This window comes from Terrapene carolina, unplaced genomic scaffold, assembly GCF_002925995.2.
Source record: "Terrapene carolina triunguis isolate 2854851 unplaced genomic scaffold, T_m_triunguis-2.0 Scaffold193, whole genome shotgun sequence".
Taxonomy (NCBI): Eukaryota; Metazoa; Chordata; order Testudines; family Emydidae; genus Terrapene; species Terrapene triunguis.
In genome coordinates, this window is record NW_020664544.1 from 6,558,638 (window position 1) to 6,581,019 (window position 22,382).

The window sequence follows — 22,382 nt, forward strand, 5'->3', positions numbered from 1 at the left end:
TTGTTTGAATTCATGTTTATAAGCAATCAAAAATAAAAGTGTTTTTAAGGCTACTTGGCATGTTAGTTTAAAGACTCTTCCCCATCTCTCCCTGCCAAAAACACTCAAACTGCTGACTGAGGTTTCATCAGAAGGTGGCAACAGCTGAAGAGTTGGGAGCAGTTTGGAACTCTCCTTGGTAGCAGAGCGTTCCTCCACTGCAATATCAAATTCTGATTTAAGAACAACTGGACAGAGGGACTCAAGGTTTCAAAAAAAATGCAGTACCTTGTTCACTGCACTTTCCTCTAATAAATCTGACATGTGTTCTCCGAGCTCACTGGGTAAATGGTTACCTGGCCTAGTGAGGTTCCTCTCACATTTTCAATAAGCCTTTGCTACCACCAGCTGCAGAGCTCTCCCAGTGCAGCACTAAAATGCCCTGACCAACTTCAGGGAGTTAAAGTGAAGGAGATTGCTTCATCCTACTGCACGAGCTGCAAAACAGAGTTTATGTATGTAGGCGTTTTCCTCCAAGCTGGCTGCATTTCCTCTCCACAGCCTAATTTAGAAGCTGTATTCATACTGCTAAGATGAGCCCACATCTTCAATACATTACAGAGAAGCAATTTTAACACTAGCTGCTATTTAGCATTACTGGCAAGAATTTAGAAAGTTAGTGCTAAGCCTAAAACAGTACAAGGACCACTTGAGAACTGGCAAGCCCACGTTCTAAGCTGAAGGTAACCTATCAACAGATAGAGGCCACTGCAGCAGAAAATGCAGTCGATCCGGCTTATTTGTCATTTCAGTGTCTGTCGATTGAACTATGCAAAGATTCCAGTTTAGACTAAATACACTCAAACCCCAAAGAAAGAGAAAAGGAGCTTTGGATACCTGGAATAATAATAATAATTTTTTTTTTTTTTTACTGGCAACACCAAGATCTGCAAAAAACTCTGAACACAAGACAAGAAAAACTCCAAGGCTAACATTCCTCCTTTAAGCTTTGCAATACATACATAAAATACAAACTTCAAACAGCTGCAAAAATAGTGTCTTTGGAAGAAAATAGAGTTTCTACATCAGATACAAGAAAATAGGCTTCTTCAATACAACCCAGAGCCTTAGCAACAGAACACAAATCAAATACTTTCATTTTCAAGAGGCATTACAATCAGAATTCCCCATGTTATAGTTTCACCTTATGAGGCTTTGTGCTGGGATAAGCATTGCTGGGTCTAGCAAGATCTCAGACTCCAGCCCAGTTAGGATGATCTTATGTCTGTGCATAAAGTTTTTCTGCAGTGAGACAAAATGGTTCTGATCCCCAACTCCACCCCTGCACATGCAAACAATACCAGAACCAGTCAGGTTGTCTACGGCATTCGGTTGGAAAGCAGCATGTAACATCTCTACTAGCAGCAACCTTCCACAATTCCGTGGAAACCTTTTGTATGCTGCTCGGACTTAGATTTCCATCTTCTTCCCCTGAAAAAAGGCTGTGGGGGTCTGAGAGGCCCTCCGCTACCTACCAAGCCATGCAGACAGCCTCACAGCAGCACATCTCTCCTTATACATCCTCTGTCATGTAAGAAGCTTCCCAGAGTACAGGTCTTCTGCAAACAGAGGTCCCTGAAGGTGCACTGGCAGGTATCTGATCTGCATTCTCTATCTTTGTACAGCAAGGCATTCCAAGAGGCTCCTGAAAGCTCGAGGTGGCTATTTCAAAGGGTTCGGATATCCAGTAGTGGAACTGTCTACAGTTCACTTCCAAACCCCTCACGTCTTTCTCTTCTGTATTTTGGGTGTTCTACGTGGCTCAAGCTGCCTTTGATAGAGGGCAGATTCATGGTCAAATTCTGCCCAATACATTCAGATAGCTGGAATCAGCTAAGCCAGGTTCTACCAGCTCTCCAGGAGGCAGCCAAGCGACTGGCCTCCCTCCCTCTGGGTGCAGGAAATCCATGTGACAACTGTGGGGATGAGAAGTGCTAGGAAACTCCCATGTCCCCTGAATACCCGCAGCAAGGAATTTCATTTACAGAGCCAGGTAGCTGGAATTACAATGCCGCTCACCAGCAGCAGTGTCCCCGCTGCTCTTTGACAGCAAAACAATCATACAGGAAAAAAAGGACATTTCAACACAGGAGAGGAAAGTGCTTTAAGTACTGGGGGGCTCGAAGAAAGGAACCACTCCAGCAGCCAAGAGTCCGGTGGCACATTGTACTTAACAGTTTTCACCATCATTCTGGAGGAAACTTGCTGTGGTTTTCAATCCCAGGGCTGCCCATCTAACCCTCAAGTCCCAACTTCAAGGCACCACAGGCTGTTTAAGATGCACCGAAGAACCACAGATGCTTTGCTGTGCCGGGTCTCCCAAAGGCCTCAGACCACAAGAGAGCTATGAAAGAGGACACTCTCTTCTGTCTGGGTGCGCTTCCAGTGTTCAAAGTTCAGTGGAGGTGATTTAGAGACCTCGCTAAAGCCATCTGCTGCGGAGTCTTTCCGCGACCCAAGGAATGGGCCTGGGGCAGTGGACTGGCAGGAGGTGAACGTGCCTGGTGGCACGGGGCTGGGGGTAGTAGGGAAGCTTCTGAACAGGAAGCCCATGTTTGGAAAGAGAGGCTTTACCAGACTGACCGGACAAAAGGCAGAGCCAGTTGGGTTGAAGTGGACTTTGTTCTTATCAGGACAGGAGGGCAGAAAATTCTGATCAGGGCTGGGGGATCTGAAGGAGAGAGAGAAACAAAAGGAAATGGGTTAGGAATGGAGCCCTCAGAGCGCATACAGCTGTTCAAGCAATTGCAGCTTTAATGGTATATGCTTGTTGTGGGGAGGGCAGAGACTCCTACTGTCTTAACCCTTCACAAGCTGGCCACTTTCCAGGCAGGGAACCGTCTCTTTAGTGCTTTCAGAAACACAAAGGAGGCACTCGGCCAGCAACGAGTGAGGGCTACGAGCAGCTGGGCAGACCAAGACTCTAGGGACAGGTCTACACTATAAATGTACATCGGTATAACTGCACCACACGGGGTGTGAAAAATCCACACTCCTGACCCACGCAGTTATACTGACCTAACCCCTGGTGTACACAGCGCTACGTCAAAGGGGGTCTGCCATTGACAGTCAATCCACCTCCACGAGAGGCGGTAGCTATCACAGGAGAAGCTCTCGGTGCAGTAGCATCTTCACTGAAGCACTACAGTGGTGCAGCGTTTTAAGTGTAGACCTGCCTGAGATGGAATGAGACAATGGTAGGAACCCTCATTGGCCTCTTCTTGCTTGCCCTCCCTACAGTTCTCAGCTCAACCATTGAGCTGGAGACCAGTAGAAGGGAAACAGGCTGACCAGGAGCAAACATCCAGGGTGGTTATGGGAGCAAACAAGCAGGCTGAGCAGGAAGGCTGGCCAATAGCACAGGTAAGGTCAACAGCTCCATCCTGCTGGGGGTTGGGGAAAGCAGAGTTGGTTTATTTGAGGGCCAAGCGGGCATGTTGGTTAGGTATGCAAAGTGCTTGTGTGTGTGGTGGGAAGGCAGGCGCCACCAGTCATCTTCACAGAAGAGTCCTCCAGTGTGTCAGACGCACTCTGGTTCGTTGCTTCTGCACCCAACAAGAGGGCAGCACATCTAATGTCTGTATACTTCCCAAGAGAAGCTGCTCCCCAATTCCAATCTGTTTTAGAGGTTTATTTCCTTGGACTTGGGGCAAGGAGGGGAGAGGGACAGTTACGCAGTACAATGTAGGCAAGGGAAACTGCATAAGCGTTGGCACCATCTCATTTAAACTCTCCCTCAAGACGTCATCCCTTCTCATACTTACAAAGCCTCTTCAAAGGCCCGGACTTTTTCACATCCCTCAGGAGGCTCCCGTTTAAACATGTAGCTGTGGTTAGGTCGAGGAGATGAGGCAAAGGCCAGGACTGGAGAGGGGCTACCATCCTCTAGCAGGGAAGGAAGACTTTTTTGAGAAGATTCTAGAAGAATTCAACAGAGCCCTTTTAAATCAACACAGGATAAGCTCCCTGAGATCACAGTAGTGTCCTAAAAAGTCCTGGCACCAGAACTGCATTCAGTTACCAACTTGTATCCTCAGTCAGCCTGGGGCTGAGAATTCCCAAGTGACTGAGGGAAAAAACCCTGCACATAAGAGTCCTTGCAACTCCAATTTGTTCCAGCACCTACTCAAAGACACCCCACCCCACTCTCCCCATCTCCTATTTAACTTCTGGGCTCCCAAAGCCCAATTCAAAACACACTGGAGGTGGAGAGAGCTGGGTTGCTACACTAAAGGGTTAATGCGTTCACACCACCTTTCACATTCCCATATCTCCCTATGCTGGGAGAAGGCCATTTACCTTTCTCCTTGGGGTCAGGCAGTGGCTCCTCCAGGGCAGAAGAAAGCTCCTCTGTCGCTGCTCTTGCAGGGGTGTGTGGAGAAGATCGGAGAGGCACAGAAGGGGATGGGGAAAGAGAAAGGCTGCTGCAGCTGCTACTGCTGGGTTCCAGAGTCAGCAGCAAAAGATCCTCAGAGCCTCTCTGGGGAGGGGCTGGTGCCCTGTGGCCATCTGGAACATCCAGAATCTAGAGGGAGGAAAGCTTAATGAACAGAAACCCCCAACCTCAGCCCCCTTTCACACAGGCAGGCAGAACTTACAAGTAGCATTTAGATCTCAGTGGACTGAAGCAATCCTACTGCTCCAGACCATGTACTTTGGGATTTATACAGGCAGGGGCAGATCATATACCCACCCAGAACACATGGAGGTGCTGAATTAGAGAGTCATTTCTCTACTAGCCTTCAGACAAATTCCCTCTCCCTGCCAGTTTAATGCCACACCCCCTTAGGCAAGGATTCAATATTTATGCTGCAGCAATGTCCAGATACTTTAGTCAGGCTGAGGGCCTTGCTGGACACAGACAGAGCCTGGCCCAATACAAAGACAACTCTTGCTCTGAGGAGTTTATGTAATCTTAGACAAGCAACATACAAATGGGGAGGGACAGGCAACTATGCAGAACTGGTATAGGCACAATCCTTTAGATTAAAAGCTCTCTGTGTAGGGACTCTTCTACATATGCACAAGGAGGCCCTGATTCAGACGGAGACCTTGGGACACTACCATAATTTAATATGCTTTTTAAAATGAGGGTGCATATTCTCAACACTGTAGTTAACTGGCTGATTTCTTCAGTGTCACAGCGGCAGTGGGTTTGAAGAGGGATGTGGAGCAGAGGGGCAGCCTTATGGCTCAGCTCTGGGATGGAGTTCCATACCCAAAGGGCCCAAGGAAGAAGGTGCAGAGCTGACAAATGAGCAGATAATCATAACATCCATTGGCAAAGCAATTGTAAGAGTTTCAGAACTTCCTTGGTTGCTTCCTATAGTTTTAATGACAAACACAAACCCACGAACAAGTGGTTAGGGCAGTGGTTTGGGACTCAAAAGACCTTGGTTCAGTTCCCTGCTCTGCCACAGACTGTGTGACCATGTGAAAGTCACTTAGAGTTGGATTTTGAGGTACTTAGGCACCTAACTCCAACTGAAACCAATTGGAGTTAGGTGCCTAAATCTTTAAAAATCTACAATTACAAAATGATAGATTTCATGATCCCCAGGAAAGGATAGGAGTGTGAGCAGCAGATTAAACAATGGGCTTGTTAAAAAAAAGGGCAGACAAACTGAGGAAACTTTTAGGTAAAGTCCCATGGGAAGAAAATGAAGGGAGAAAGGAGTTCAGTAGAGTTGGCATTTTCACAAGGAGACAGTATTAGAGGCACAACTGCAAACTATCCTGATGCAAAGGAAAGACACGGAGAATAGCAAGAGGCCAATATGGCTCTGTCAGGAGCGGTTTACCTGAAAATCAAGCAGGAATCCTACATAAAGTGGAAACATGGAGCAATTGCTGAGGAGTACGAAAGAATAGCACAAGTATGTTTGGGCAAAATCAGAAAACGCTAAGCACAAAATGAGTTACACCTACCAAAGGACACAAAAGGCAACAAGAAGAGGTTCTTTAAATACATTAGGAACAAGAGAAAGATGAAGGGAAGCGTAAGTCCTTAGCTATTAACTGATGGTATTAAGAAGGCTGAGATGTTTAAGGCCTGTTTTGCTTCAATCTTCACTAAAAAGGTGCCCAGATACTCAACACAATTAACAACAAGGGGGAAAGAACAAGTCAAGATAGAGAATGAATGAACGAACATGTTAAAGAATGTTTAGATAATGTATTAATATCAACGAATCCTGACGAAATTCATCCTAAGGTACATAAGGAACTAGCTGAAGCAATCTCAGAACCGTTAGCAGTTATCTTTGAGAACTCATGGAAGAAACAGGTGAGGTCCCAGATGGCAGGAGAAGGGCAAATACAGTACCTATCTTTAAAAAGGGGACCAAAGAGGACTCAGAATTAGAGCCGTGTGCCTAACTTCAATACCTGAAAAGACACTGAAACAAATTATTAAACAGTTTGTGAGCACCTAGAGGATAATAAGGTTATAAAGAATAGCCAGCATGGCTTTGTCAAGCACAAATCATGCCAAACCAACCTAAATTCCCTTCTTTGACAGGGTTACTGGCCCAGTGGATAGGGGAGAAGCTGTAGACATGATGTATCTTAATTTTAGTTGATACAGTCCCAAGTGACTCTCATAAGCGAACTAGGGAAATGTGCTCTAGATGAGCTTACTAAAAGATGGTGCACAACTGATTGAAAGACCATACTCAAAAAGAGTAGTTAATGGTTTGCAGTCAAACTGGAAGGGCATATCTAATGAGGTCCCACAGGGGTCAGTCATGCATCTGGTACTAAATATTTTCATTAATGACTTGGATAATAAAGTGAAGAGTATGCTTACAAAATCTGCAGGTGACAAACTTGGAAGATTTGCAAACACTTTGGAGGACAGGCTTAGAATTCAAAATCACCTTGACAAATTGGAGAACTGGTCTGAATCTAACAAGATGAAATTCAACAAAGGTAAGTGCAAAATACCTCACTTAGGAAGGAAAAATCAAATGCACAACTACAAAATAGGGACTTATGGGCTAGGTGGTAGTAATGCTGAAAAACCTGTGGGGGCATGTGTGGTTACAGTGAATCAAACTGAATACGAGTCAATGTGACAGTTGCAAAAAAGGCTAATATTCTGGGGTGTATTAACAGGAGTGTCATATATAAGAGGTAATTGTCCTGCTCAGCACTGGTGAGGCCTCAGCTGGAGTACCATGTCCAATTCCAGGCACCGCACTTTAGGAAAGATGTGGACAAATTGGAGCAAGTCCAGAGAAGAGCAACAAAAATGATAAAAGGTTTAGAAAACCTGATCTATTAGGAAAAGTTAAAAACCTGGGCTTGTTTAGTATTGAGAAAAGATGATGGGGGACCTGATAAATCTTCAAAAATGTTAACGGCTGTTATAAAGAAGACCGATCCATTGTTCTCTACGTCCACTGAATACAGAACAAGTAGTAAATGGGCTTAATCTCCAGCAAGGGAGACTTAGGTTAGATATTAGGAAAAACTTTCTAACTATATGGGTAATTAAGCTCTGGAATGGGCTTCCAAAGAGGCTGTGGAATTTCCATTGTTGGAGGCTTGGACAAACCCCTGTCAGGGATGGTCTAGGTTTACTCGGTGCTGCCTTAGTACAGGGGACTGCACTTTATGACTTCGAGGTCCCTTCCAGCCTGATACTTATGATTCTACCCCGAAGGGACAACTCACCCTGAGAAGCTCCTCATCTCCTTGTTCCTTCACAAACACCTCCTCCAGCTCCTGGTTTAGTCCTTCCAGGCTCCTATGTAAGCAGGGGCTGAGCCTCAAAACAGGAGATGCAGGAGGGAGTCCAGGAGGTGAGTCCTGTGACAACACAGAGTCAGACTGAGGCGTAGGGGTCCACTGCAGCCACACAAACTCATACAGATCTCCCAGCACAGCTGTGTCTATCCCACAGCTCTGAATTTTCAGCCAGGATGTTCCAGGAAGCCAGCTGATTGGGGAAAGCCTTGATAGGAGAGTGTGTATATTAAACCCATTGACTGCAGTCCAAAGCCTTCAGGGGTATGTGGGGAAGGTTTGGGTGTTTTTATTTAAAAAAAACACACACCACCACACTGGATATTAGAATTTAAACAAAACTGAGAACCACTTGGAAACTGGATTTGTAATCCGGCAGCAGAACTGGACTGTGCTCCCCAGGCTCATTAGGGTACACTGCAAAACAGATTGGGAAGGAGGGGAAACATGAAACGTACCCTGACTGATCCAAGGACAGCGTGATCCCCCTGGAGTGGGGAGCTCCGGTCCTTCTCTTTGCCACTTAGCTTAGTTCGCTGGAGCTGCTGCTTCAGTTTAGCAATCTAGCAAACAAATTCAGCATATATCAAACTGAACAAGAAAACAGGGCTCACAACCAAAATTCACCATCCCCTCCCCAATGTTCCCCCCTACAAGACTGAGGGACACATTCAGTCAAGCTAGAACAAACCTTGGACATTTCTCAGAGGGTGGGGAGGAAGTTATTCCAAAGGTTTAATAGTGAACTCCCCCATTTTAGAAGAGTGTAGACAGCTTTCCCTTTCCAGGGGTCCAGGAATATTAGTCTTCCATTTACAGCATCAGCTTTGAACCATGACTCAATGGAGCTCACCCCAAGGGTTGGTGTTATGGGCATGGCCTCTCTGCAAGTGATGCACTGAGCTATAGTCAAACTCCTTACAATGGAAGCTAGCTAGAGGAGGGACTTGCAGTTTATCAAATAAAGGGTGGGTGAGGTGGGAAGAGCATGCTGACCTGCAGTGTAAGATTTATGGACACAATAAGAATATTTGCTTAGGCCATGCAGCCCTCAAACTAAGGGCTAATGAGTGCACATGGGAGTTTAATATCTCAGCTTCAGTTATACCCACTTTCCCCACTTTATGGACAAGGTATGGTCCATAATGATAAGATTTATTGGTTGCTAAGTTGTAGAAGGGGATCTGTTTACCTCTCTGCGGTGATCCGTGCTACTCCAAGATGCGGAACGCTTATGAGTACTGGCAGTGGCCTTCCCGACTTCCACTTCGTGCCAGGACGTTGGAGTCTGAAGGGAAGAGAGATTATTTAGGACTGCACCCACCAAATTTACTGTCTTCTAGGCAGGGGATAAGGCCTCCTAGGAAGAAAAGTGAACAAGTATTGTGCATCCACACTTATATTCCAGTCTTTCCTTCAGCTCTGGATTAACAGTTTTGGGTTTCAGTACTATGTAAAACAGATCAGAAAATAGTTGAATGTTAATACTCTGAGATCAAGCAATGTTTGTTTGAACTCGTGGTTCTTTGAATCTACCTCTTCCTGCACTGGGATAGGCAAGGAGAGAACCACTCAAGCCACTGGCTTTTTTGACAGGTGCTTAGATATCAGTGATGAATAATACTGCTATGCATACCCGGGGGAAAAAACAGGCATGTACAAACGACATCTCCTGCCTCCCACATGTACCCAGTCAGATCTGGTGACGGGAGTGATGTACGTATTTTCCTTTTCACTCATGTTAGCCTAGCAGAATCAGCACAGCTCAGAGCAAATTGTTACGTTCTGACTGCTAGGCCAGATTTTTCTTCCCCATTACACCTGTCCAGCCTTGAGTGGAAGTTCATACGTGTAACCAAAAGCAGAAGTTGGCTACCAGAGTCTTGTATTGGTTCTAATGCATGAGTGATGCCAGAATTTGGCTTGATTCAGATCCCATTTGAGTCTGCCAGACTGACAGTAAACTGAGCAAATTTGAACTTGTTGGGGAAACAACCTCAGCACTATTTTACAGAACTGTTTTTCAAGAGACAACTATATTTCAATCAAAAGAAACGGTTTGCAAATCTCCAGCTAGGTGAAGCATGTGAATTTCCTTGCACTGGACAGTGAACTTAAGTTCCCAATATCTCATCCATGAAATCAGAAAGGAGTCCCAAGGTACCTCACTTTCAAATATGTCAGCGGTCATTTTCCCCACCACCACATTTAAACTCATCGCAAACCACTCATCCCAAGTCATTCCCCTCCCTACCATTTCTGTGGGAGGGAAGGATGTTAATTCCCCCTCAGCCCTCACTGGACAAGCTGCCAGAAGGTGCAAAGGCCTGAGAACAGTTTCTCTCCAAGCAACTCAACTAACCTCCCTGGAGAGGTCATTGCAAAAACAGCAGCTGTTTAAAACAGCCCTGTTGAGTCACTAAGGCTGCAGAATCCTCTCTACAGAAAGTTGCTTAAAAGGTTACAGTCCAAGCCAGAGGGACAAGACAAGCTATCCAGAAAGGTACACCGTTTCCTCTGACAGATTAAGCTTTAACTGAATACAGCTGATTTACAGGTAGTGCTCCAACTTTCACTGAATAGCAGAGGCTGAGCTGGACTCCTTAGGACCCATACTATTGGCAGTTTAGCATGCTGCTTTTCCACCAACAAGCTTGTGATTTTACCCAGGGGTTCCTCTTTGGGATTGCAGCAGCACCACTGTTGCCTGATGTGGCATGCAGACAGGAAGGGTAGTCACTAGACCAAAAACTTAAGTGAAGTCCTCTTCTGCTGGCAGATTGGATCCAGTTGCCCACTTCAAATAAGCAAAGAATTCTGTTCCTTGCAACACCTGAAATTTGTTGCTACTTAGTGGTTTCCATGAAACAAACTAGTGTCTGCCAGATCAAAGACTGAATGGGAATGGGGCTGACCCAACCCCACATTCGCCAACATGGTCAGAGCAGCAGGGACATTGATGGGGATGCTTGGACTGCAGTTTCCAGGGCTGCTACTGCTCTGGGGTTAAAGTAATTCAGCCTCTTAAAACACTGGACACTTCATGTACTTATGAACCAATGCTAAGAAGGATATTCAAGACAATTTATTCCAAGTTGTTTGTAAAATGCTATTGGACCCTCAGAGTAGGTGTGGGGGTGTTATACTCCAAAGCAGCATTTGGTCCCTCACCACCTTAGTGGGCTCCAGATATCTACATTGGGCTCTGCACTCCAAGGGCTAGAGAACCTTAACACCAGAGCACTTAGCACTGCTTAAAGGCTCACATCAGAAGAACAGGGCCGAAAAAGGAAGAAAGAACCCTGCAGGAGTGGGAACGCCTGAAGACTGAGCATGCATGTGCCTCTTGCCTCTCTAGGGCCAAGTCTGTCAGCAGAGAAGGAAATTACAGAACCTGTTGTACTAACTGTGGCAAAAACCACTTCCCCTCAGAGTGAGAAGGGACAAAATGCTTTGTGCAGCAAGAAAGATGAAACCACAAGCTCCAATCATGTATATTGCTGCCATCCTCGCCCCCACACTCAGCACCTGCAGCTGCATCTCACTTAACCACCTTAAGCTAGCAGATCTACAGAGTTTTGCAAAACAGCTGATCAGGAGCTATTTAAAGAAAGGTGTAAACATGCACTGGCCACCAGAAGTTCCAGGGAGTCAGCTTCATTGTGCCTGAAGACACTGAAAAATGCAGTCTGGTAAATTGCAGAACAGCACCACAGATTATCCTGCAGCTCAGTAAAAGTTAGAATGGGACGACAGGTGGAAGAACATGATATGGATAAGGCACGGGACTGGCAGCTACGAAGCTTGGGCTCTATTCTAAGCTCTGCCACAAGTTTAGTGTGTGACCTAGGCAAGTCACAACCTATGTGTCTCGGTTTCCAGGGATGGCATGGTATTTACCAGAGGGGTTTTTTAGCAGGTAAAATCATGTTTACCACTCTAGGAAAAACTAGTTAGTCCCTGTTTAAGGCATTTTCTATGTTAAAAACGCATTTGTTACTGCACACCGCATTACACTTAGTTTTAGTTATCTATTCAAATTGTGGCTACGTAGGGCAGTAGATTACTTTAGAGCTGTACAAAAGAAAAGTAAGTTGCAGTGGGCATATTACTAATGTATGTAATTAGAATACTGAACAATGGAATGTCTATACATTTTGGTTCAATATTTTCTCAAGGAAGTTCCACCTGCTCGTGACTCATTTCAGTTTTCAATATTGTATAAACAAAAGTGGAAAACATTCGATTATATGAAAGCAATAATGCAGAGTTGTAGGCTTGAAGTATTAAGCAATCAGGTGCCCAGAAGTGCAGCCTAGCAGTCCAGATCCCTTCGGCCATGCCACATTCTGTAGCAGACAACCAACTCTGATGCACTGGACACACTGAGCCTATTCCTTTTGCAGTTTTGAATGGATGTATCCCAGATTTGAAAAGATTCATTCTATGCTTGCTGATCTTGCTGGATATTGATGCAATTATTTTTCCCAGTTTAAATCAGGCGTAAGCCAGGATTTTACCAGCGCCCTGGCCTAATTTAGTTTTTTTCCCCAGGAAATTGCTAACCCTGTCAGTTTCCCCATCAACAAACTAGTGGTGATAATTACTTGTTTCACAGGTGTGCTGGGAGGTGTCATTTGCAAAGAGCTTTCAGACAGTCAGATGGAAGGTACTGTTACCTCATTGGCATAATTTGCTTAAGGGACCACATCAGTTAAATCCACATGGGAAGTAGGGGTCAAATGAACATATCAGCATTTAACATACTGTGGAGAAGAGGGCCCGGAAAGTAGGTCAAATGCCTAAAAAAATTAACCTTTTAGTTGCAGATCCTAAAACACTAGGGTTAAATTTCCTTTCTGGTGCCGATATGCTTTAAGAGACCTTCTCCCTCATCTCCTACCCCCCAAAGGTACAAGGCGAAAGAATTCCTCCCCTTTCTGTTCAGAATGCCCTCCAACCCCTGAACTGCTTGTTGCAGCAGACACAATAACAGGCGAGAATACATTTAAACAGGACAATGGAACTTGGAAACCAATTGAGAATTTCCTGCAAACAGCCCAGTAAGTAATAAATTGCTGGAGAATGAACATTCCCATTAACAGAGAGCTTTAATGTGCTAAATAAATGGCTAGTTAAGTGAACGGATGCTCTTATCCTTCTAAATTCTTCAACCTCTCCACGTGCAGAACCAGTATCTGTTGCCATACAGTAATATTTACGGGTTGCTAAGAGTTCCTCAAAGTCTGGACCCTTTCCACTATACAGCAGAGTGCTGTGTGGCTCGCACTGAGCAAGTCCTGTGTGGGAACACCCTTGACTTCTTGCTGTGGCACAGAGCCCATGAGTATTATATAAGGATTTGGCCCAGAGCTGCAAGCCACCAAAAAAAAAAACCCCATCACCGAGCCAGTATTGAAGCAAAGCGCCAGAGGCCATCTGCCTCCAAACAAGGACAAGAGAATTCTAACTCCACACCAAACCAGAGTGAAGTGAGGCTAAGTAGTAAGAGGGGAAGGTCTTCCTAGAAAGTTGCAGCGGAACAGACAAAAGCTTGATGCCTTCTTTAACAATCAGTTTATGCAGCCCTAGTTCAGCATTCTGTAACCCTGCCGCTACCTCAGACCTTGCAAAAGGTACCTTCCATACCTGGGTAGCTTTGTCATTCATGCACGAAGCAAAAGCTCCATCAGCATCCCGTGGCCACTGTCCTAGGAGGTACGATCCAAGGATGGTATCTAGCGAAGAGGTGCGCCTCACTCTGGGTGCTCTGGTCCGGCATGTCTTTTCAACAGCAGTAGCACATGGAACACTAGCTAGAAGGAAAAAGCAGAAAAAAAAAATAAGTCTCTGCCCATAACTAACACTTAGTGCTTTAGAGGTCTTCCATTTGATACAGTGCAACCAAGTGAAAACCCGTTTCAGGGATGATTACGAGAGCAACCAGAATGCACAGATAGGGATAGAGAAATTAGTTCAGTTACTGGAAGCAACAAGAGAAGTCCTATTATTCCTAGTTAATCCACTGCACTCATGCCATTATAGTAGCAAAAGCTTGTATGCTCTCACTTGCCATCTCCCAGCCTGAATCTAGACCACAATGAAAGTCCTGTTACTCATCATCAACAGTCAGAAGTCACCATGGTCATTGGCTAGCTGGGTCAGGGAAGGGAAATCTGCCTAAATGCCCCCACTAGAGAGATCTATGTTAATGTTTATCAAAGTAAGATTCTTTTCTCCTAGTGCAGGAACTTTTATTTCAGTGCTGAAGTAGGTGCTTGAAACTGTTGATTAGAAATTCCAATCAAACTTAAGAATTCAATGTAGTCACAGCTCAATGGCATACTGAAATACTTGACATACAATATTTTTGCATTAATGCTGTACTGTGCAAACATCTATTAAGCCTGCATAGCAATGTTGCCTAGTGGCCAAAGTACACTATTGAGTCGGAAAACCTGGGTTCTAATCTAAGATAATGACACTGCATGCAAGCTGGAGCCTGCGTGCCTCAGTTTCCCTATCTGTAAAAAAGGAGATATTTACTTGAGGCACTTTACGATCCTCCAATGAACGGTGCTATGTAAGCGCTAAGGGAGGTTAGTAAATACATATCCCCATTTTACAGAGCAAATATGAAGCAGAGGGCATAAGTGACTTGGTCAGTGTCACAGCCAGAACTAAAATTCAGAAGAGTCCTGGCTCTCTGTTTCATGCTCAGTCCACTGGACAACTATATTGCCTATTTGGAGAGCAATATTTTCACAACTGCAGCTTTATGACGAACAGAAAAGCTTCTGTAAACACCACCAGTGTAAGTTCCCATGTCAGTAACTGTGTGCACAGACGTGCTTCCATTTCATGCCAACAGCTAAGAGTACAGAATGCCAAACTTCTCTCTTGGCAGGCACATTGAAAGAGGGGAGATGTTACATACTACCTCACCCCCCAACATATTACATTCCTAGCCAGCTCTAAAGGAGGTGTGCACTCCATGTGTGGCCTGACAATACACAGTGTAGTCCCTTTCTCCCTGGAACTGCAGTGCAGTGACAGAACAGCAGGGTTTGTTTTTTTATTATTATTACTGATGAAGTCAAATGAGCATTTTCTATTCTAGAAAGGAACACGCAAGCTCAAGTCAACACTAGGGGGTTGTTTGCATTTAGTTTGATTAAACATGTAAATTAATATGCAAATTAGAATCAGCACATTGGCCTCTTGGCAAAGAGTCAATGAGGTCTTGGACAGCCCTGGTTCAGGTGTTTTATATATGAACCCCCCAGATTCAGAGCACAGTGGGTGACAAATAATTTAGCACTTTGGTTTTAAAGTGTAAATTAAGCCTGTATTCTAGTATTAATATTTCTATTAATTTCTAATAATAATTCTAGTACTAAGTCTAGTAACCAAATGATTCAATATACAAAGGCGTTCAGTCCTTGCCACATGGCATCCTACGTGCTCAGAAATGGCTGCCATCTGTTTACTAACCTTTGTGCTTCTGGTGAGATTCCCTCTCAACTTAATCTGTCATCTAAAAATGACTTAAGTAATGGAAATTGAGTTCCAGGTGAGGAGGAATGGAAACAAAAAGCAACTTGCCATAGAGGCCTGTGGTAGGGCTGGAAAAGATTATTTAATATTTGTACTGCAATAGGACCTAGAAGCTCTCAAATGGGATTGTGGACAGCCCTGTAGAAATATGAAGAGATGGTCCCTGCCTCAAACAACTCTCAGCCTGAGAAAAACCACCACCCTAATTCTAGTTTAAAAACCTGCTCAAGTGTTAGCAGTTCCTTTCAGTGAGTCACTGCCCCACAGGCTGCATCACTTGCATCTCAATTATATATGGCATCAGCAGTCTCCTCCACTCATGCGGGTTCTCAAGAATCGGTTTCTGGCAGAAGAGTTAAACATGCTCCCATAATTGGACAACCTCCTGCCTCCATCTCCAACACCCCAGAGTCCACTATATCCCAGAGATCCCAGCACAGGTGCTGACTTTCCAATGTGCCGGCGAGTGCTCGACCCCCCCACCCCCACTCTGCCCCAGGCCCTGCCCCACCTCTTCCCGCCCCCTCCCCTGAGCACACGGCATCCTTGTTCTTCCCCCTAGAGCCTCCTGTACACTGCGAAACAGCTGATCATGGCGGGTGGAAAACGTGGGGAGGGAGGGGCAGAGCTGATATGGGAGGCTTTTTCCCACATGGGTGCTCCAGTCCCAGAGCACCCACGGAGTCAGCACCTATGGATCTCAGAAACTCCCTTTACACTACCACTGAAGGTCCTCTGTGTTGCTATAGCCATCACCTGCTGATACCTGAGGACTGATGCCTTTCCATTTGCAAACAATTGGATTGTGGGGATGGTCTGGCAAATATCAGCTCCTCTCCATTCTAAACTGACTTCTACAGCATACATGAGAAATGAGTGTGGGCATGAACACAGTCTCTTAAGACAGCTATGCCTGTTGCACAGATTAAAGTCCTGAGGAGGGAATGCCTACTTGCAATATGTGAGTGGCCATACCGCGATTCCTTCTCTCAGATGGAGCATCCTGCCACTACAGGAGGTCAATTCTGCAAGTGGACAGCGTTGTTCCCTTAAAGGCAGTAGCAATCTAAGATGGGGGAAAGGTGTGGGTGTGGAGGAAGTCAGATGGCAGGGCTTGTGTTGGATGAGGGGTACCCCCACCCCCCCAGTCAAAGTGAATAGGCCTAAAAAAAGCACTGGAGACAGTAAAACAATGTTTCCAACGTGACAAAGAGGGTGCATGAGAGAAGTCGAGACAGGGTGGAGTGTCCTGTTTACAGCAGTTCTATTATCATCCTACTGCACTAAGTCCAAACAGCCCTACCACCTGGCTGTAGGCTCTGGATTTGGTCCAAAGCTAACTACACAGCTGACAAGAGTCAAGTTTGAGGGCTTTCGATTTTCATGCGACAGCAAAGCCACTCAAGATAACAGAACCGTCGCTATATCTCAGAGACCCACTTGGTTGTCTCTTACTGCTGCACTGACAACTTTTGCATAGTCCTTTTTACTCACTCAGGTCAAGTGTGACCTGATCATTAAGGTGGGTGCCTTTTCAGTTCATTTTTTATACTAGAACTCTGGACTCTATCCCTATCACATTAGCATTGGGCTCTCAGCAAATATAGCTTTCTAGGAAGTTGTAGGAAGAAAAAGTAAGTGCCCATCTCATCTTTCTCATCTGCAGAAGGACATATCAGACCCCTGGACAAAATTAAAAATCATTAAAGGGACATCAACACATTTCTAGCTGGAAATTTTGTACCCAATATAGTTACAGGCAACACCTAAGATACAAACAGAAGTTAGCAAAAATATTTCCAGTAGTTTTGCATTTGTATATATTTATTTCACAAAACCCCTTATAGTTTCTCCCTTGCTGAGCTAATCCTTATCAAACAGGAAGCAGAAAAATGTTTTAAAAAGTTCAAGGACATGCAGTTTAATCAGACACTGAAGTCTTTTGAAACATGTCAACTCTTAAGATTAACTGTGTCCCTTTAAGGGTCTAACAAACTGACAGAGCTTAGATAAAAGTCAAAGTTAAGGCTGAACTGATGCTAAACTTATCTCATTGTGCCTGGCTGTTACAGGTATCATATAGTGGAGAAATTTTACTTGTGTGCTGTGATATGTGGGCACATCAAGGAGTTTGTTACAATTCTGAGCTCATTAGCTCAAGCAAAGAATCTAAACATTTAATGCAAGAGGTCTACTTTTTTAGAGGTTCTCATGAAAATGAGAATCCAGTAGAGATACAGCCAAAGCCACTCCCATTCATGTGAGGATTACTAGGGTCAATAACTGATTTATACAGTGCCTTCCAGCCAAGTATCCCAAAGCATGCAACAAGCTTTACAAGCTACATATGAACAGTTCACTTCACTTGGGCAGAAATTTTTCAAAGCATACCGTAAATACTTTATATCCAGCTGAAACTACAGGAGGAATTTTAGGCAGATAAAATTCCAGTGGGGTGCTTGCGTTCTATCATAGTTCTCGCAAACTACAACAGGTACTTTGATTTCAAGTAATCTAAAAGACCTCCTACAGCACAGTGAAACCTAACATCAAGGTAGGCCATTGGCTGAGTGTCTAAAAAGTGTGCCCCCCCCCCCGAATTAGCAGTAACAGTTTCTCCATCATCTAGATCAGGGGGTTCTCAAACTGGGGGTTGGGACCCCTCAGGGGGTTGCAAGATTACTACATGGGGGGTCATGAGCTATCAGCCTCCACCCCAAACCCTGCTTTGTCTCCTGCATTTATAATGATGTTAAACATATTAAAAAGTGTTTTTAATTTATGGAGGGGGGGGTCACACTCAGAGGTTTGCTATGTGAAAGGGGTCACCAGTACAAAAGTTTGAGGACCACTGATCTAGATGTTCTTTGGTGATCTCCTATCTAAGGGGTCATGTCAACACTGGAAAGCTATACTGCTTTAACTAGACTGGCATACACCTTTTCAACTAGATGGGAAGGGGAATAAGTAACACTGGTATAAGCCACATTTTTATCAGTGTAACTGTGACCACACCAGGGGTTGTACCAATAACTATATTTGTTAAAAAAATCAGACCCCTAATCTACATAGTTACACCACTACACAAACTGTACGAACTAGGCCTTATTAACAGCTCAGCTACTAATCTGACAGGATCCAAATTCAAGACATTATGGGTACAGTCGATAAATCTGCAGGGATTTCTCTCAAGGAAAAGAGTCTACATGGAGTTTTGTTTTCTGTTGTACCTACTTATATTTTAGTATAAGACACATGGAGGGCTATAGTCTAATGGACCACATTTTAGAGAAAACTCAGGAGTCCACAAACCACATTCAGGGAGACACTTCATCTGACATCACTTTAATTGAAGGCATCAGGCCTCCAAATACCAACAGATATTTGCTACCTTAGTCTTACAGAATGTCAAGATGTGCCAGAAAAGCACTATCTAGATGTTTCCAGTGCAATGATCAGCAGTGAAAGCATGAATACTGACAAAGGTGATCAGTGTGACATCATGGAGTTATTTCAATATCTTGGCAGACTCAGGACAATAGTACATCATAGTTAAATGGATAGAGGTCTGTGTCACTAACAAGGCTAGAACATTTAATAGCAGTGATCAGAGTCTATAGATTTATTCTCAATTTTCATTTTAAACTTGGCATTTATATTTTGCAGACTGGGCAGGTGCAAGAAAGATTTGTTACTACATTTCAAGTTACACTGCAGCGCTGGCAAATTGCAGCATCCATCAGTCCTACTAGCATCATCTATCATCAGAACAAAGACTAAACCAAACTTTTATTATTTCCCAGATGTGGCTCTTGTCCTTCATATTCTGGAAGTGATAGCCAAATCTATAAGAAGCTACTCTCTCCCTTAATGCCTCTCAATAAGAATATTCCATATGCTGCTAAACTGCAATATATCATTAGGTGCTCCCTCCTCTTCAAACTGCTGCCAGAGCACACCTTGATGACATCGAAAGGTTTGAGAGCAATTTAGTATTATGCAATATATAGGTCTTTATCGAGGAGTTCTGCAAAGCAGTGCATCGGTAACTTCACTTGTCAGTTATGATGAAGTTTAAAACCCTTGATCAATACTCCTGTGCTTAGCACACAGCGAACTCTACAGAGAGGCCTAAGATTTTAGTCTGAAGAAATTAACAGGAATTTAGGGCATAGTCAGGAGCCAATAGTCAAGACTGGGATCAAGGTGAGATGTGGAAGTTGGTAGGGTTCAGGATTAAAGCTCACATGGATGTCACAGAAAAGATAGAGCTGTCTCTATGGAAGATGACAATAGATGGGCCTTCTGAAGTGGAAGGGACAAAGGGCAGAGCTAAAGCCTGTACCAGAAACGAAAGGAGCATTTGTAAATGCTCCCAGAAGAGAGTATGCTGAAGATGCTGGCTTCTTGTTCAAGTCACTGAAGGGCAGAGCTATTTAGGTACTAATAAGCCCCTAATCACAATAGTATTGGAGGAACTCCCAAGTACTGGAAAATAGAAATATACACTGAACTGGGTATGAAGAAAGGGATCCATGATGCAAGATAAGGAGCAGATTAGCTACCGAAGCATCTCCTTGTTCCAAGAGCTGAAAACAGTAAGTTAGTGCTGATTCTAGTGGGGGAAAAAGCCCGCTTTATCCAGAACATAGGTGTAGAAAAGGAAGACTATATTCACAAATATGGAGGAGGGGTAAAGTCAAGTGAGACATCCATTGATAACTTATGTCAACCATACAACATACATGAGTAGGTAGAGAAGAGAATAATTTGAACTGGAAGAAAGTTCAGCCAGGGGGTTTGTTCATGGTAGTGAAAGTTTAAAAACCACCAGGTTACAGGAGGATTTAGGAAGAGGACAAAAATGCCCATCCCCACCCCCAACAATTAGCATTAACATTTCTCTGTAGCACAATTAGCTGAAAACTTCCGCAACTCTTGGCATGCATTCTATTTTAAGATGACATCTCCGTGCAAAGTAAATGTTCTAGATCTCTGCCTCTGTTCTATTCCTCCACCTTTAGGATTATAATCCTTTTACTTGTAAAAGATTTACAACCAACAGGGTAAATTCACACATACACACCAGTTACACATTTCATAGCCCTTGGTTCCATTTCAATAAACGTATACAAACTGCACAGCCTTGGGAGCATTGAAATCCACTGCATCTTCCGGTGATTAGGCAGAAACTGAGGTTAAACCACAGTACCCCTCCGATTCTTGCATAAGATCTGTGCACACAGTTCCAAGACATCCAGACTCCAAACTCCAACACAGTTTCAAGACAGCCAACTCCAAAATGCAACCCTCTGAAAAACATGCAAGAGCCTTTCCAGTCATTCAGCCTATAAGCTGGATGACTGGATCAGGTGGTCAGGCTACCATTTTGCATTGAAAGAGGCAGTCCCTTGATGACCTTATGGAAAAGAATTTTCATTCACTCATAGCCAAGGATAAGGAGCAGTGTATGACCAGAGGAGTTACCAGATTAGAGAGCTAGACTGACATTAGTTATGACCCAAATCAACTTCTCCTGTAGGCACTGCTAAACTGGGCTGGAGTTTTAAGATCTGGCCTGCAAGCAAAACTAAAGAAATTGCAGTCTTTGTAACCATTTCCTTAGTTACAGGCTGTATTTGAATGCAGCTGGAGAAAACTGACCAAGGAAAAAAGCCATCTGCAAATGTAATTTAAGGAAATTATTCAATAAGGAATACTAGAAGTTCAGGCTTTTCTGTGGCACTCAATCAAATCCAAAGACAATGCATGCCTTAAGGAGCAGCTCCACTGAACACAAACACAAGTTACTTAGGGTCCAAGGCTGCAGCTAAACACCCAGTTACTGGAGGAAATGAGCTGAACTTTTCACCTTTTATCTTAATTCTCTAAAGCTTATTTTATAATTAGAAAAAACAATCTGGAGTATTTCAACGTCCTCCAACTTGAAATCTTTGGCTCCAATGGACATTCTCAGGCCTGGTCTGGTGTGAAGGCACTCTTCAACAGGGGCTTCAAGCAAAATGATCACTTATCCTAGTGCATATATGCAGCACTTCTGAACTGGCAAAGAAGAACAGGTGGGTTACTGATCCTATATGGACTATATAAGGGTTGCTTCAGAAACAGGTTTTTACATTTGAAATTTAGGTCTTGTTTACTCTTTTACCTAGTAGATTACAGATGACTGGAGAACTAGTAGGATTATGTCAAATACTGAAGTGAAACCCTGAGCAATTGAGAGGAACCAATTTCTAGTCCTTGTTAAAGACTTATTTTAAATAGGTTTAACAAAAACAAACCAAACACCTGACAAACAGTTAGGAGTAGAGATCACTAAGATTCAACTTTGTCCTCGACTAAAGGATAAGGAAATACCCATTCAATCCTCTGGGTCCTTGGAAATAGTCCAGTAAAAAACAGACCAGATTTGATATTGCTGATATTTCTAAGGTTAAAAACAAGCAGAAAAAACATGCAAGAAACCTTCCAGGCCTCGCCAGCTGCTTTTGGTGTCCAACACAAAGCCAGTAAGTAAATTCTGCAGAGTAGGAAGCATAGCAGAAGTTTACAAGTTATAGCATGACTCCAGTTCAAAAGTAAAAAAACCAAGGAATTACAACACACAATATGTTACCAAAATCTCTCTTATGGCTTTGCTAATCTGGGGAAAAGGGAAGTGCGGCCAATGAGGTCAGCTTGCTTTTAAACTGAGGTGGGCAAACTAGGGCCCAAAGGCCGCAATCCAGTCCTTCAGACATTTTAATCCAGCCCTCGAGATTAATTTAATCCAGCCGGGGGCTTGCCCCAAGTGCTGCCCCCACAGCTCTCATTGGCCGGGAACCATGGCCAATGGGAGCTGCAGGGGAGGCGCCTGCAGACGGGGCAGCACACTGAGCTGCCTGGCTGTGCCTCCGCTTAGGAGCTGGAGCTTCCAGGAGCTGCTTCAGGTAAGTGCCACCTGGAGCCTACACTCCACCCCTGCCCCCCTCCCACACTCCTGCCCCAGCCCTGATCCCCCTCCTGCACCCCCAACC

General features: G+C 44.2%; 1 protein-coding gene across 3 annotated transcripts; it reads right to left on the reverse strand.

The window, feature by feature from the left end:
* Positions 1–968: 968 nt before the first annotated feature.
* Positions 969–21,919, reverse strand: FAM117A (family with sequence similarity 117 member A). 3 transcript variants are annotated; one of them, XM_024199410.2, is made up of 8 exons: positions 21,832–21,919; positions 13,438–13,604; positions 8,981–9,076; positions 8,247–8,351; positions 7,717–7,851; positions 4,339–4,564; positions 3,804–3,924; positions 969–2,710 (listed from the first exon to the last, which is right to left on the reverse strand). In XM_024199410.2, exons 1-8 carry the CDS (start codon positions 21,902–21,904, stop codon positions 2,368–2,370), a joined length of 1,266 nt encoding a protein of 421 aa, XP_024055178.1. In that variant the 5' UTR covers positions 21,905–21,919; the 3' UTR covers positions 969–2,367. The 3 variants fall into 3 exon arrangements, with proteins under 3 accessions (XP_024055178.1, XP_024055177.1, XP_024055179.1); XM_024199409.2 differs by having other exon boundaries at positions 3,804–3,957; XM_024199411.2 differs by lacking the exon at positions 7,717–7,851 and having other exon boundaries at positions 3,804–3,957.
* Between the last annotated feature and the right edge of the window lie 463 nt (positions 21,920–22,382).